The sequence below is a fragment of the Polypterus senegalus genome, chromosome 9, assembly GCF_016835505.1.
Source record: "Polypterus senegalus isolate Bchr_013 chromosome 9, ASM1683550v1, whole genome shotgun sequence".
Taxonomy (NCBI): domain Eukaryota; kingdom Metazoa; phylum Chordata; class Cladistia; order Polypteriformes; family Polypteridae; genus Polypterus; species Polypterus senegalus.
The window spans coordinates 77,638,573-77,654,413 of record NC_053162.1 but is presented as its reverse complement, the minus strand read 5'-3'; the positions used below and the strand labels follow the sequence as shown (position 1 = coordinate 77,654,413).

At 36.7% G+C, this 15,841-nt stretch overlaps 1 protein-coding gene across 1 annotated transcript in view; it reads right to left on the bottom strand.

Annotated features, from left to right (window-relative positions):
• Positions 1–15,841, bottom strand: part of zfhx3 (zinc finger homeobox 3) — a 107,533-nt gene that overhangs the window by 15,594 nt on the left and 76,098 nt on the right. Inside the window, 4 exon segments of the mRNA XM_039763327.1 lie at positions 3–1,283; positions 2,612–2,735; positions 6,634–6,834; positions 7,560–7,696. Of these exon segments, the coding sequence (XP_039619261.1) occupies positions 3–1,283; positions 2,612–2,735; positions 6,634–6,834; positions 7,560–7,696 (1,743 nt within the window).

The following is a 15,841-nucleotide window of genomic DNA, read 5'->3' as shown; positions in this document are numbered from 1 at the left end:
GGAACTCTGCTGCTGCTGCTGGAGCTGTTGTTGTTGTTGTCCCCTGGTGGACAGCATGTCAGCTAGTTTTTTCTTTTTTACATCTTTTTGTTCTGAAGGAGAAGGGAGGCCAGCAGATGCTGTTGGCATACCAATTGTTTCTGCTGACAATAATGATGGCACTTGATTTCCGACTGTCATGCTCTGAGAATTGTGGGACACTGTTGTAGAGTTATTACTATTGGATCCAACAGCATTAGTCATTGAATTTGGGCTTGGTGTAGATGTTCCTATTGATGAGCCACCACCCCCTACGCCACTTCCACTCGTACTAACTGTACTGCTGCTGCTGCCTCCTGCCGCTTCCAGTTTTGCAGCTCTAGCCTTGGTCTGGTGGAGAACTGAACGCATATGAATCTCCAGTGTAGAACTCTGACTATAGGCCACATTACATGTGCTGCATTTAAATGGCTTGTTGTCTGGACTGCTGGTGGGCTCTGGTTGGCCTGTGGTCGACTCCTGCAATGCTCTTTTGACTTTATGTAGATGGGAGACAGAGTTGTAGTGGACCAGGAGAATGTTCTTTTGAGTAAATGACTCCTTGCACACCGTACATTTAAATGGCCTGGATGGATCTAAAAACTTTTCCATGGTAAAATTTGGACCTTTCCTAAAAGGCAGTGCTCTTTTTGGCTCTAAACCGGAGTCTTCCTGAATAGATCCAGAATCACTACCAGCTGGGCTCTGTTTTTCTTCTGGGTCACTTTCTTCTCCTTCTTTGTCTTCCTCACCAATGGCACCTTGCTCCTCTCCCAGTGAGGGGTCACCCATGACCATCAAGTCACCATTAATAAGCAAGCCTCCATACAACTGTTGGATGTCAGCCTCACTGAGCTCTAGATGGCTAGTCTCAAGGTGTTTCTTAAGTGCTTGCAGAGTCCTGAAGCTACGCTGACAGAGACAGCACATGGTGGCTGCCCGAATAATATGATATTGTGAATGTAACTGGAGCTTTTCCACGGTTTTGAATGCCAAACTGCACTGATTGCAGCGATATTTATAAACATGGCGATCTGAAACAGGGAGCTGAGGTCTCTTATTGTGCACTTCATTGAAGTGAACTTGCAGAGAGTTGGATGTCTTGAAGATTTGATTACACCCTTTCTTCCAGCAGAGAAAACCGGCAGAGTCTTCTTTTGTTGCTCCTTGGTCCTCCAGAGGTGATTTCTGAGGTTCTGTAATTCGAGGGTCCATACTGTCCACAGGTACACTGCTGATATGGTCATGATCAGCCTCAGGAACATCTGTCGAGCATAAACATTACCAAATGAATGAGAAAAATAATAATGTACAATATATCACCATCAAACATAGAAGAAATGTATTGATCCACACTATTGACTTATAACATAAGTAATGTGAAAATCAAGTAAATGCTCACATAGTGAACAATCAACTAGTAATAGACCAAAAACCATTTGTATTGACAGCCAGTTCCATATTGTAAACCTGCCTGCATCAAGTTAAAAACCTCTAGTCTAGACAGAGTATAAAATCCCTATCAAAAGAAAAATACACTTATTGTACCTGTCTCAGACAACTCACTACCAACTCTGAAAATATTACAATTTTCTTGTATTTACTTTACATGCGAGCAGATTGACTCACAAAATTAAACAAGTGTCCCCTGAAAAATAACTGGAGCAAACAAGTGAGCGGATAAGTACGTCAGTCTTTTCTTACGGCTGCTGTTGGAAATGTGGCAGAAAATAATGCAGTGCACTACTTACTAGTGGGATTACAACTCTGTGTAATCAAATGTTTCTCCATTTCTGTGAATCGGGGTCAATTAGTCTTAAAAGCATACATCTATATGGCATACAAAAACTGATATTGTCACCCTTATTTCTGCAATAATGAAGTTTCATCTTCAGCACAGTCCTTGTCAATAGCATGTCTGCCACGGCGAACTGAATACATTGCTTTGTTGTATTACAATATGTTTGCTCCTTTCAATGTTCTTGTTGAATCTTTTAGAAATTTAATATGTAAAAATAATTATTTCACAAATCAGTTTTCTATTACAGGTACTATGTGAAAGAATAGATGTGATAGGACTAGAATGTGACTTCCCCTGATAGTGATGACAATGCACATCATAATGGAAGAACACAGTAATGAAACATAGCTAACTACTGCATTATTTGTTATCAGAGTCCTCTTTTATTATGTTAAAAACAGTGTTCTGCTTTTCCATAAAAATAATTTACCTATTAGATTTATTAGACTCCTTACACTTTCTTTAAAAAGTAACAGTAACAATTAATTGAATGCTGCAACTTAGTCAAATGAATAGAAGATTTGGCAAGGTTTCTGAATTTTGTCATACACATCTTCAAATAATGTTTGACACATAAAATACGTTTGTAATTGGAAAAAGGGAAAATCCGAGAAATGCGTTTCTTAAACAAAACATAAAAACAACATTCTGAAAATCATCCAAAAAAAGACCTGATCACCAGCCTTGGCAAACTTGACATTATATCTGCTGTCAGATCTCTGGCTGCTGGTGTAGCCCTGTTTGAATCTCGTTAGTATATAATACAAAATAAAATGGTAAACATGAACGGACCTGTTTTCTTTTTTGATTCTTCATTGTTTGAGTTGGCTATAGTCTGAGATGAATTTTGTCCTTCCCGATCAGGCCCTTGTACTGGTATGAACATGCTTGCAGGTAGCACCTCTGAGGCACTTACCTACAACACAAAGCAAAAAGAGATTAATTAGAATTACTTTTGTAACTGAGTGATATGTTACAATGACCACGGTTAACATTTGCTAATGTGCGGCCACTTTATTATTGTGTTAATGTTCATCACTTGTATCTTGTTAAAAAAACATGATAGATAAACCTCTGTAATGTTTTTAATTAATATTTTGAAATGACTGGAAGCTAAAAAAGGCAATATGATGAAGACATCGGACTTGTGCACTTTCCTATAACTGTAAATATTTATCAAAACCAATGAGTTAAATGATCACATTACATCAATTATTGTAATACTAAATAATAATTAATTCAGGGGCGGCATGGAGTTTGCATGTTCTCCCCGTGTCTGTGTGGGATTCCACCCACAGTCTGAAAAACATGCAGGTTAGGTGCATTGGCGATTCTAAATTGTCCCTAGTGTGTGCTTGGTGTGTGTGTGTGACATGCGGTGGGCTGGCGCCCTGCGCGGGGGTTTGCTTCCTGCCTTGCCCCCTGTGCTGGCTGGGATTGGCTCCAGCAGACGCCCGTGACCCTGTGGTTAGGATATAGCGGGTTGGATAATGGATGGATAATTAATTTAATCTAGTTATGATGGCTGATGTACAGAAGCCTACATACATTTTACACATTCTGAGAAGAAAAACAATTACAGTGAGAAAGTGTGAGGGAATATATCATGAAATATTTAAACAAAAAGGTATCTGGTAACAGTTCAGTGCACTTGACACATGGCATTTACAACATAGTTTAGAGGTAATGTTGTGACCACACCACAGAAAGGAAAAGCAATTGTAAATATTAAAAGCAAAGTATTATTGCTGCAAATGTGGCTAATTATTTTACCTAGTGTGATTTACAAAATGAGGATACAGTATGCTGGTTAACATTTTATTTTTCCTTTTTATTACAGCTCACAAAATAAGGTAAGAATTTAAATGTAAATCTCTTAGCCACTAGATCATAAAATAACAAAAAAATACTAGGCTAGGAGTGAATCGAGAAGTTTTGTAATACTGGACACAGATCTGCATTTTGCATGATTCACGCTAAAGGAGGAGCAGCTTGATCAGTCGACAGATTGACACACAGTTTGTTGCTGTGTGCTAATTTTATTTTGTACATTTTTTTAATTAGAAGATTTCAAAAAGCAATGAATATTGATTAGAAAGTGAGAGAAAAGTGGCAGGGTTTTCTTAGCTTCGAAAGGTTGAAGTCAATCATGTGTGAATGACAGTGACCCCCCCCTCCCCAATAACCCCACCCCTAAAAAGAAAGAGAAAAAGAAGACAACAATTCATCAAGAGCTCTCATTAGCAAGCTCCTATTTAACAATAATCAGTGATTGAGATTCGAAGAGTCTGGAAGATGAAGCCTCGTCTGCTTCACCTTCCTTCAATTAACTCCTGAAACAGAATAATCAGTGTCGCTCCCCACTCTGCATTCCAATTTAAAGCATCTTGCTTTTTAATTCTTTGCTTTGAGCCAAACTGGGACTAATTCAGCCTTTAACATGTTCACTGTCACTTCTCGGCATCTTCTACATTCTCCAGAATAAGAAAAGGATGCTTTCCTCCTAAATGTTCAGTAAATGCTTACCTTTCTAGCCTTGTTCCCTGTTATAGGTTTATGCATAGTTTGATACACTGCAGAGCATGTGTGACTGTTGTCTTCCTTTTTGGTTGTAAAATGGTTCATTGTGATAGACACACATTATATAATATACACACACATACATCTCAAGTTCAAGTTTATTGTCATGTGTGCATAGTACAGTGAAAAGAAATTCACTTGCATGTCTCCGTAATATTACTATATCAATATTCATACAAAATATATATGTATATAAGGTGAGTGTAGGTGCATGAATGTGCATCTCTCTGTATATATTATATACACATAGATAGACTGATTTTATACTCACATATGCATATAAAATCAATATTTCTATATACATAAAAACGTATACAGTACATATATATAGCATATAAAAAAACACTTAATATGAACGTGAATGTGTAAATATTTTATCAAAATCTGTTCAAAGGATTCTTTAATATCTTCTATGTGTAATAAAAATGATAAAGAGCTAACAATACAATTATAGCTGGTTATATAGTATAAAAGAGGAATTCATTAGATGTTGGCAAGTAATTTTCTTTTATTCTCTGTATTTTCATAAAGGCATTGAACCTTCATCCATAAGAACAATTTTCTAATCACCAACAGACAAGACGCATCCAAATTATTTTGGTGAGATATCTTTTACTCAACTGTCAAAGGACATTTAAGAAATTGGAAATAAAAGGTGGAGTCCTTCCATGTTGTAGCAGTTTGGCAGGGCATAGGGTTAAGTGACACACTAAATACTTTTTTCCCAATCTTCAAGCAATTAGTATAATCAGGCATGATGCTGGAATGAAAGGAAGGATCTTTTTTATTATTATTAAAACTAAAAGTAGGAAATTAATGCAGTCTGCACAGAAAGTTACAAAAACAAAAACGCCAGTGATTTACATTACAAAGTGGACTGTATCTAGACAACTGCTTCATTAGGCAACAAGAGCCGAGCACTGAGAGTATCCCAAGGTCACTTTTAATTTAGACTGTCTAATTGGCAAACATAGTTCAAAATGGCTATCATCTAGCCAGACTTGGAATTAATGAAGCACAATTATTTTCATTACCCCTATCTCAGACAGACAGAAAATGAGACATAGGGAGTAAGGGTGCTGGAGCGAGAGAGAGAGAGAGCGAGAGAGAGAAAGAGAGAGAGAGAAAGGGAGGGAGAAACAGAGAGCAAGAGAGAGAGGGAGAGAGAGAGAGGGAGAGAGAAAAAGCACATCTTTATGCATAGTCGGCAAGAAATAAAAGTCACCTATTTCAGAATTCATTACGCTTGTCTGAGAGAGACATGCGAAAGGATAGAGCACCTTTCAATTTATTTCCACTTGTTAAAAAAAAAAGCTGGTTTTAATGTGCATTATATGAGCTCTGCTTCTCTCTGCAGCCTTTTTGAATAGCTCAGTGCATTACCTTTATAGAAGAATGGCTACTGCTGTCTTACATACTAATGCCTTCCCTTTTGCTCGGCTGGTGATGATATTTGAGAGTGACGGAGATGACAGCCCACTATGTTGCAAATGCTTTTTCTTTTAGAAAAATCTTTTCAAAAATACTAAAATGTTCATCTCTGAACATCAAATATTTGCAACAGAACAAATTTGTTGGTAAACAAAACAACATATTAAAATATGAATTCTTAAAGAAAAGCTTGATTCCCCTATTTGCAGATCTGTCCATGGCAAAATCTCTAGTTTGGATTATTAAACCGACTAAAATAAAAAAAATAAAAAAACAGCGTAACAGAAGTACAGTTCTTCACCTTGGAAGGGTGTGTTATTGCACCCCAATTTAAACTTTATTTGTTTTCAAATATTTTTTGACCAATGTATGCAATTTCAAAGAAGTGATTGAAAATGACTTCAGGCGGATTTCATAGCAGTTTACTGGAGGTCAGTTAAAAATAAATGTGCAGGAAATGCTGGAAAACATCTTGAAAACAAAAAGGTCAGGAGGGTGTGAGCCACGTTCTGTTATTTACTGCCTTCTCAGGAACAATCCCCTTTTGCACTGAATAATATTTAAAAATGGTGTTTGGTCAGGCTATGTGACGCATCCTAAGAGGTGCACAAGTCCATTTATACATATAGTCAGTGGAACACACAATGCAGGGCATAGATATTAAAAGAAAATTAAAAGAAGCCAGCTTTTCTAATACCTGTAATCCAATACACCACCAATTTTTACACTTACTGTAAGTCAGTTACAAGAAGGTGTTCATTCTCATTGAAGCACCCTGAATTCATACATGCGGCACAACTCACCGTGGCAATGAGCTTCTCCACACAGTCAGGGGCCACACTGTGCAGATGGGTGAGGTGAAACTGAAGGTGGATCTTGTTATTGAGCATATCCTGGCAGAGTGGGCAACGAAACATGGGCTGGACTGAGTGCTGTGTCATCACATGCATCCTTAATCGGTTCACGTCTGTGTTGCTGTATTTGCAGTACGGGCACTGGTACATCTGAGAGGATGAAAATAAGCAAAAGCGGATCAGCACACCAAAAACAGGTACCTACCACTTAACCCTGGCTTCCTGTTGGCATAAATAACCAAGCAGTTGACAAAATATGAAACAATTACGTTTCTTCTGAGCTAGGCTGTTGATCGATTAAAATACTCACTCTTCTAAATTAGAACAAAATAAATAATAGTGATCATGAGGTCTTCTTTTCCTGGTGACTTCTACTTATTGTAAGATATATGTGAAAGAACTTTGTGCACTATTTAAAGACTTAATAGCCAATAAAAATATTTTGTACTTATGTAATCTAAAGGTTTTTTACCTTATTGGCTATCAAATAAACATTGAGTTTCTAGAAAATGCCAATGTAATTTAAGATTGTCAGATTTCAGTGTCATCTAGTTGTACGAATGGCTAACTTATAATTAGGTGTTTAAAACCTATACATACATACATATACATATATATATACATATACATATATATATATATATATATATATATATATATATATATATATATATATATATATATATATATATATATAAAAATGGCCAAAACATTTTTAGCTTTAAAAGTTGATTCAAATGTTGTATGCCATAGGTTAAGAAATGTTACCAGAAAAAAAAAAAGAAAAAGAAACTTTATTCCATGTCAGTGCATAGTCCATTCTCTGAACAAATACATAAACTCTAGTGTGCCAGCAATTTCAGGATGCCCCTCACCTGCTCAGTAGAGGACTTGTCTGCTGTTCTGGGGCGCTTTGAGGCAAGTTGTGCCTCTTGAGCCTCAGTCCTTGAAGATGGCCGTTTGGAAGAGATAGAGGAATCTGTGTTTTCTTTCTCCACCTGGTTGGATGCTTCTGAATGAAAAACAAAAACAAATGATAAAATCTGCAAATACAATCATATTCATTCTTCCATTTTTAACCCACTTATGCAATTCAGGAGCACAGGTAATCCGTATTTATTCTTGTAGTAGTCAGCACAGAGCAGAAATCATCAATGAGCACAGCCCATAAGCATAGCAAATTCACATAAACAAACACTGGGTAAGTTTAGAGGTGTCAGTTAAGCATTTATTTAGGATGTGGGAGGATAACCCAATCAAACAAGAGGAGAATATGTAAAGTGTATTATGTAGGCAGTGAACCCAGGACTATGGAGTAGTGAAGCAGCACAAAGTACTGGGCTACATAAAATATATACAGTACTATGAATTATATATACACAATACATACTGTATATCTGTTGTGTATGTGTTTGTGTATAGCTATCTATATAGATCTGTATCTGTATATACATACATATATCCACACACACAGTTGTGTGTGTTATGTATATATATCATAAATGTACATGCACACACAAAAATAATTTAATATAGAATCTAAAGGCTGTTAAATGTTAAGAAGCAGAGAGCATTACATTTCTTCTGGTTACAATTCAGTTCTTCCTCCTTTGTCATTTGCTTACTTTTGCTTTCAAAATTTTTGGGGAAACAGCGCCATCTATTCAAAGAATCTAGAATGCAGTCTGAAAGCATATTGAATTTTGAAGATGTTTTAACAAATCCTCTTAGGAGGAATAAAATGTGAAATGAAACACTGAAAACAATTTAACTTTTAATTGTTAACACTAATAATAAAAACTATCAAGTTACCCATAAAACTCTAAATGAGCTCCCACATTAAACATGATACAAAAAAATACATATATACATATATATATACATATATATATACACACACATATATATATACACACACACATATACACATATATATATATATATATATATATATATATATATATATATATATATATATATATATATATATATATATACATATATATCTTAAATTTCTAACCTTCTATATGAGCTATAAAATCTTACACTGTATAATATGGCATCTAAATTTTATTATTAGTTTTTTTAATTCAGTCACCTGTGGTGGGTTGGCACCCTGCCCGGGATTGTTCCTGCCTTGTGCCCTGTGTTGGCTGGGATTGGCTCCAGCAGACCCCTGTGACCCTGTGTTCGGATTCACCGGGTTGGAAAATGGATGGATGGATGGAATTCAGTCACTTTCTTATTTTAGTGATTCTATCTGGTACTGCAGAGTATCAAATCATGGTGTGAAACAAAGAAAGCACAGGATAAGTTTGATGTACAGCATGTAAGCCTCATGGCTAGGTGGTACTGCACTGTGACTTAATGTCCAGATCAAACAGAGTCCAACATGGGCTACAAAGTAAGGATGCTGCTTTAGCTGACAAGTTGCATCCTGGGTAAACACTTGGCTAAAAATAGGTTACATGATCAAGACAAGATAGCTGGGTGGATTCAGCAAAGTGGTTCCCAAAATGACGACAGAGTTTCAACTTTTGGTTCGTGTAGACCTGCTGAAAAATGACATGACCGCTTCACTTTTAATTGGAAATTTGTGAATCAAGTAGTTCTCCTAAGCTGGCTTCACAGAACTGTATTTCATGTGACAAACTTAGTGCATTCTTGCCAGGGACACTTTTGCAAGACAACATACTTTTTTTTCCACAAGGCTGTTTACTAGAAAATGATAGATTGAGACTCCCATTATTTATCCCAGCTGTCATTTTGTGTCAAGTCATTCTCAGCTAAATCTTTATAGTTATTTTTCCCCAGTTACTGCTATGAAGTAAAGAAAATAAAACTAAACAAAACAAAGTGTAAATGATGTGGCAGAAAATCTATAAAAATGATATAGATTACACCTCAATCACTGACTGGATTCATGCTTTTATTCGTTTATTTTGATTTTGGGGAAAAACGCATACAACAAAGTCTGTCTCCTGATGTGGCCGAGCATAAATCGAGGCTATAGGTTTACACAGCATTTTTGCCGATATGCCCCCTTAGAACATTGACAGAGATGGCGCACTTGACTTAGGTGTATGTCAAGAAGTCATCTTGGGTTTTGCAGTCTGGTGATACCTCGTGAGCACTCCCATTTCTTATGCTTTTCTATGGAAGCTTATGCTCCAAAATTATAATTGAGTCATTTAGCAAAGATATAATGTTATTTTACAAATGTATTGTGTCATTTTGCAAAAGGGATGCATTATTTCACAAATATGATTGCATTATTATAGCACTACAACTGCTTTCAAGGTTACATAAATTATGAGACCATGAACTTTAAACAAGACTCACACAGATTAGGGTGACTGCACACAATGCTTGTGGTATATGCTTTATTTTTCCTTGGGGGGGACAAATTCTTTTTTTTTTTTTTGCTGCATGCTTCGAAACTTACAATATTTCTTATTTCACTCCTTTTAATGGATCACACTACTTTGTTTTTTCCCCCATTCATCACGTGAAATTGTTTTTTGATCACACTACTTCTAATACTAAGTCACCCAGAGACTTTAAAATGCAATCCCAAGAAACAGCTAGCATGTACTGAAGCAGCAAGCTTCTCCTAAATTCCAAAAGATGTAGCAGCACAGATACTCGCGTACAGACAGGGCATTCTTCTTAAGCTCCTTGTGTTAAAGATTACAGGTCCTGTAGATCCTCTATTAAAAGCTTACCAAGTCACAGCTCAGACTAGAGCGAGGAAGACAAAATAAATAAAATTTGAAGCGTCTTGCAAGTCTTAACAAGGTCATAAAGAGTTAAATTTGGCCTGATCAATTCAGTTCTAGAAGGGCAAACTGTGTGTAAGAGTCGGGGTAGTGGGGGTGGGGTTGGGGGCCAGGTTAACCACAGCTGACCCCCCGCTCCTGCTACAGACATTAAAATGTCAGCTCCAATCAGAGCACAGTCTTCTGAGTGGATTACTCAGTAGGGGCTCTTACTTCGTTAGTGTTGCCCTCTGGATCTCCCAGAGTGGTGAAGCAATGGAAAGGATGGTTATTAGGTCCAGTCAGACCCAATCCTATTAAACACATCTACTGATAAACAAAGGAAACATTTAACAAAAGAAACTCTCAACCAGGTATACAGTGAGGTAATGCAATTATTGAAATCGAAAGAAGTATAGTACAAGGTGCCTGTCCGGTCACTGTGAAGAAATCACATTTAAGAGATATTATTTGTCTCTAATAATGGCCTCGTTATTGATCTCATTTGTAGTCTGGTCCTACTCACTTATAAAATACAAATTGTTGGTGCTTATTGTGAAGGGCGCTATATAAAACAAAATTTGACTGATCTCTGTTCAAGTAGTACTTAAGTGCAAAGCCATGGCCATTAGAGCTAACTGAAGCACTTTATAGTCCACACAGAATAAAATACTCCACAAATTAATAAGAGGACTTATATTCATATAAATGTGAGCGCTATCTCATTTCAATTGGAAAATGTCTTTTTAAGTGCATAACACTAACCACATACGGTACACATGCAGAAGTTTAAACGACATTTAAGCTCACTCAGTTTTATAAAATCATGATAGACACACGTCTACACACCAAGACTAAGCTCCTCATAAAACACAGTGAGTGAGGTGAGCTGAACACGTGTACTTTTGTAGCTGGGGAAAAAAAAGACATTTTCTTCCGAGTCGTGATGTTCAAAAATTGAAAGCGTGATATTGTAGGCACTCGCTTTGTGCTGCTGTGTTATTTTAAGGGAGAGAACGACATTGCGGGCTGTTGACCATTCTGAATAGAGGTGTAACTGTTCTCCGATTAGGTAGGCAGTATGAGAATATTATTTATATACTGCTTGTATTTACTACAAAGTCTTCTCAGTCAGGTGGCATGGATATAAGAAGTCAGTGGTGTATGACTCTGGCACATTGCGTCGCCAATTGCATCTACTGCAAACAGACAATTTTAATCAAATTAGAACACGTGACCCCTTTTAACTTACCCTATAATTCTGGGGTTTCACTGTCAACTGTATTGCTTTACAAGGGAGACATCTCCTAACAGAAATTCATAAAAATAAAAAAAAATATGAAAAAAATCAATAATATAGACAGTGATAGAATTCAGGGGCTGAGTGGCGAAGGCAATTATGAAATATCCAATAATTACATAATTTAATTTCTTCTGTCGAAATTAGTGGCATTAGTTTAACTTTGAGAGCAAGAGCTTGGCAAGGAAAATGTGGGGCACAGAATAGCAGTAAGGAGCAATGGTAGGGCAAGAAAAACAAAAGAAGTCTTATGGCTTTGAAGTGTGGCAATTGTTTTAATCTTGTCATTTTTCATAATATATCTCCCTTGCATTCTCAAATCAGGGACTGAAGGACTGAATAAAAGCATATGTCAGTTCGAACTCCATAAATATATTGGTTAAGGGTATTTGTCTCTGGAGAGGCCAGGTGGCACACTTGTTAGTACTTCTGCTTCATTAATCTAGGAGACTTTGTCTGAATGCTTTTCTGTGTTGAGTTGCCATGTTTACTTTTTTGGCTGTATGTGACTTTTCTGTGGGTACCACACTTTTTCTCTCACATTGCAATGATGTGCATGCCAGATTAATTGGTGGCTTTAAAACACCCCGTGTATGAGTGAGTATGTGTGTATTTCGAGTGTGCCCGTGACATACTGGCACAGTGTCCAGGTTTGGTTCTTACTTTAGTCTTAAACCCCAGCAATAAAAGGCTGCTTCACTATTCTATTAATGAATTCTGTAGGATGGATGCAAAGATATACTGTGTATAATTTTTGTATTGTGGAGTTAAAGTTTACTCTGACCAAATTAGACTTTTTGTAGGAATTAAAAAGGCTGGGCTTCCAGTTCAACACACATGGACAATTTGCAATTGCCATAACAATATGTTTGAAATTTAGGACAGAAATTGAGAATCCATGGAAAAACTCATTTGGACATGGGGAAAATTATGAGTGACCTGGCTAGGACCAGAACCCAGCTCCTGCAGCACTTCATCACCATGGTGCCCTAGAGTGCTAATTTCAATTACAAATTGAAAAACAGACAGTAAGACTTTAGAAACAGGTGTGCAAGGAGTAAGTGTGTGTATAAATAAATAAAAAAGCAAGCTTAATGTTCCAAAGAAAGCATTTTCCTTGCCTGCTCAGTGTACAGTGTCTACCGACACTCCCAAACAGTCTGATAGACTATTAGTCTGAGAACAAAGTTTTATCTTTGAGCAGCACAGAAAGAAATTCTAAAAGTCAATCAGTTGATTAATAATGGATGAACATTTCCGTAAATGGGAACTTTCTAAGATGGTGAGTCCCGTAAGCGATGATGATTTTGGCACCTTCTATCACCGAGCCGAAGTACATTAATCCTGATCCATGGACTATAAAAAAGGCCTGGTAAATTCCGCTGAAGTTTCAGTTTTTTTTTTTCTTTATTTAATAACAAAGAAATTCCTCTGGTGTAATAATAATAATGGAAGTAGTGCATTTGTAGCCATTATTTAACTATACTTCCAAACACTGCAGTGTTAGTATAACACATGACGGGTAGGTTTAGGATTAGGGTATATAAAGTTCTGCTCTTAACCTTCACTGGTAAAAACAATTCTTGTGTGTGATTTGAGGATAGCGTTTCTTAAAAAAAACAACAAAAAAAACACAGAATCAAACAGTTACTTACTACATTATTTGTCTAAGTAAAATGCTTTAGGAATTGAAACTGGTGATATTTACAAGTTTGTGCAAGCCTCTGTTTGTTAACTAAAACTTGTATTATTATAAAAACTCAAAACCATTTCACTTAAAGAAAGAAAAAAAAAGGACTATTCATTTTCATGGAAATTTATGGAGGAATACAATTTAGAGGGGTGGCATGATATGGCCAGGGTTATAGTAACTTGGACATTACGCTTGAAGCAAAAGCTGGAAAGTGCAAGCATAATACAATGTTTCACTTCATGGAATGGGAAAAGTAACCAGTAAACTCAGTAAAGTAATTTAAATCTACGCAAGTGTAAGCTGTACACTAAGGTTAATGACATATAGCTACACCCTTACAAATAATGGTTCTTCGGTAGCACTTTACTGGGTCATGTGGTTCTTTCTAGCTTTGCAAGGGAATTGTTCTCAGCATATGAAATTGCTTCATCGGGCTTTGAAAAGGTTCCTAATTTGTGGAAAAAAGAGAAATTATTAATTTATAGTAATCTACCTAGCAGGATACAACAGATCATGAAACTCTGAATTTAGTGTGTGTTATTGTACACAGCAAGAGTTTGCTTAAAAGTATGAAACCACTGATATTTCAGAGATTGGTTGTCTATTCATGGTTGTTTTTCAAACTTGTTACAGATCTAAATAAGAGGTTCTTACTGGCACCTTTATGTGGATAGTTCATTTGGGAAATGAAGAAGGGTTTCCCCCATCACATTACTCTGAAGAACCACTTTGGCACCTTTATTTTTATGAATGTATTGATGAAAAGTACCGAATGGTTACTGTGTTCCTTTACGCTCTGCTTTCTAGTTAAGGGTGACTCAGGTATAGTACGTCTGGTTTCATTAAGTAAATTGTGTACTTGCTGCCAACTTTTCTTATAAAGAAACAAACTTTCTAGTATTCTGTTGAAACAATTATTCCCAACTTGATATGTGGTTGTGGTATTTTTTTTCCTCACTTTTCATATAATGAGGCAGTTTTATAAGCTTTCCTTGGATTGTTCTGAATTAGCTGAAATACCATACAATAGAGGCTTATAAGAAAGGGCCTGTTTTGTGCTTTTGTTCTCATTTATTGTAAAACAAAAAGATCTCAGCCTCAAAACTTTTTGCCAAGCTGTTCAAAACATAGCGATATTTCTCATGGTCTGGATGTTAATTGTTTTAGCTCCCTGTAATGTGGCTGTTTTCATAATAAGAAAATCCTGCACATAATGCGTACTGGTGATATTATCACAGGGAATTATTCTGCTGCTTAAAAAGATGCCGTACCTTCCTGAAGCTTGCGGAAGTATTTTGGACTGACATTGGACTAAACTTGAGTACTGGCATGTGGTACAGTATAACGTTTGCATTGACAATGCCTCTTTTTAAGAAATGTTATATTATTATTCTCCATGCTTTTTAAGAGTTGTGCTCATTACACTAACACCTCTCTTCCTCACTGAGTTTGGGCAGTGCAGCCTGAAGTGGAGTTTGCTGAAGTTTTTGCTGTTTGAATCCCTTCAGCCTGGTTGTTTAGAGTGCCACCTGGTTAAAGAAAAACCTCAATGCAAATGTTATATTTTTTGCCTTTAATAAGAGTTAAAGAAAAGAATCAAATTCCAAATTTTCTCCCTAGTCAGCTAAAACATTTAGTCTTGATGAAAGGATAAATTGTGCAATTGTGGAATTTAGTTAGAAGTACTAGTAAAGCCTTGTCAGGTTATGTTTTCACAGCATTTTTGATTTCATTAAGAAAAATCCATTTTATACCATTTCTATTTGAAAGACACTATCATATCCCATAACTCCACAGTTTAGGTATCAATTCACACCTAACTACCTTTGACATCCAATTGCATTCTAAATATTTTTTAGGTGTTTAAGTATGAAGATCATGGCTTACAGGAGATTATATTCCACTTTAGGCCTTTATTTTGTTTCTCATGACTGAAAAAAATGCCTGAAAGGTAATTTATTGTTATTCTCTTTCTAGTAATTTCTATTAGTTGATTCCACTAATGAAGAATTGTTAAGACACCTGAACAAAATATATATTTGTTCAACTAAACCAGTTAAGGTGTGTTACTGGAGGATAAAACAAGCAGTCATAAAAATATCCATCCATCCATCCATTATCCAACCCGCTGAATCCGAACACAGGGTCACGGGGGTCTGCTGGAGCCAATCCCAGCCAACACAGGGCACAAGGCAGGAACCAATCCCGGGCAGGGTGCCAACCCACCGCAGGACACACACAAACACACCAAGCACACACTAGGGCCAATTTAGAATCGCCAATCCACCTAACTTGCATGTCTTTGGACTGTGGGAGGAAACCCACGCAGACACGGGGAGAACATGCAAACTCAACGCAGGGAGGACCCGGGAAGCGAACCCGAGTCTCCTAACTGTGAGGCAGCAG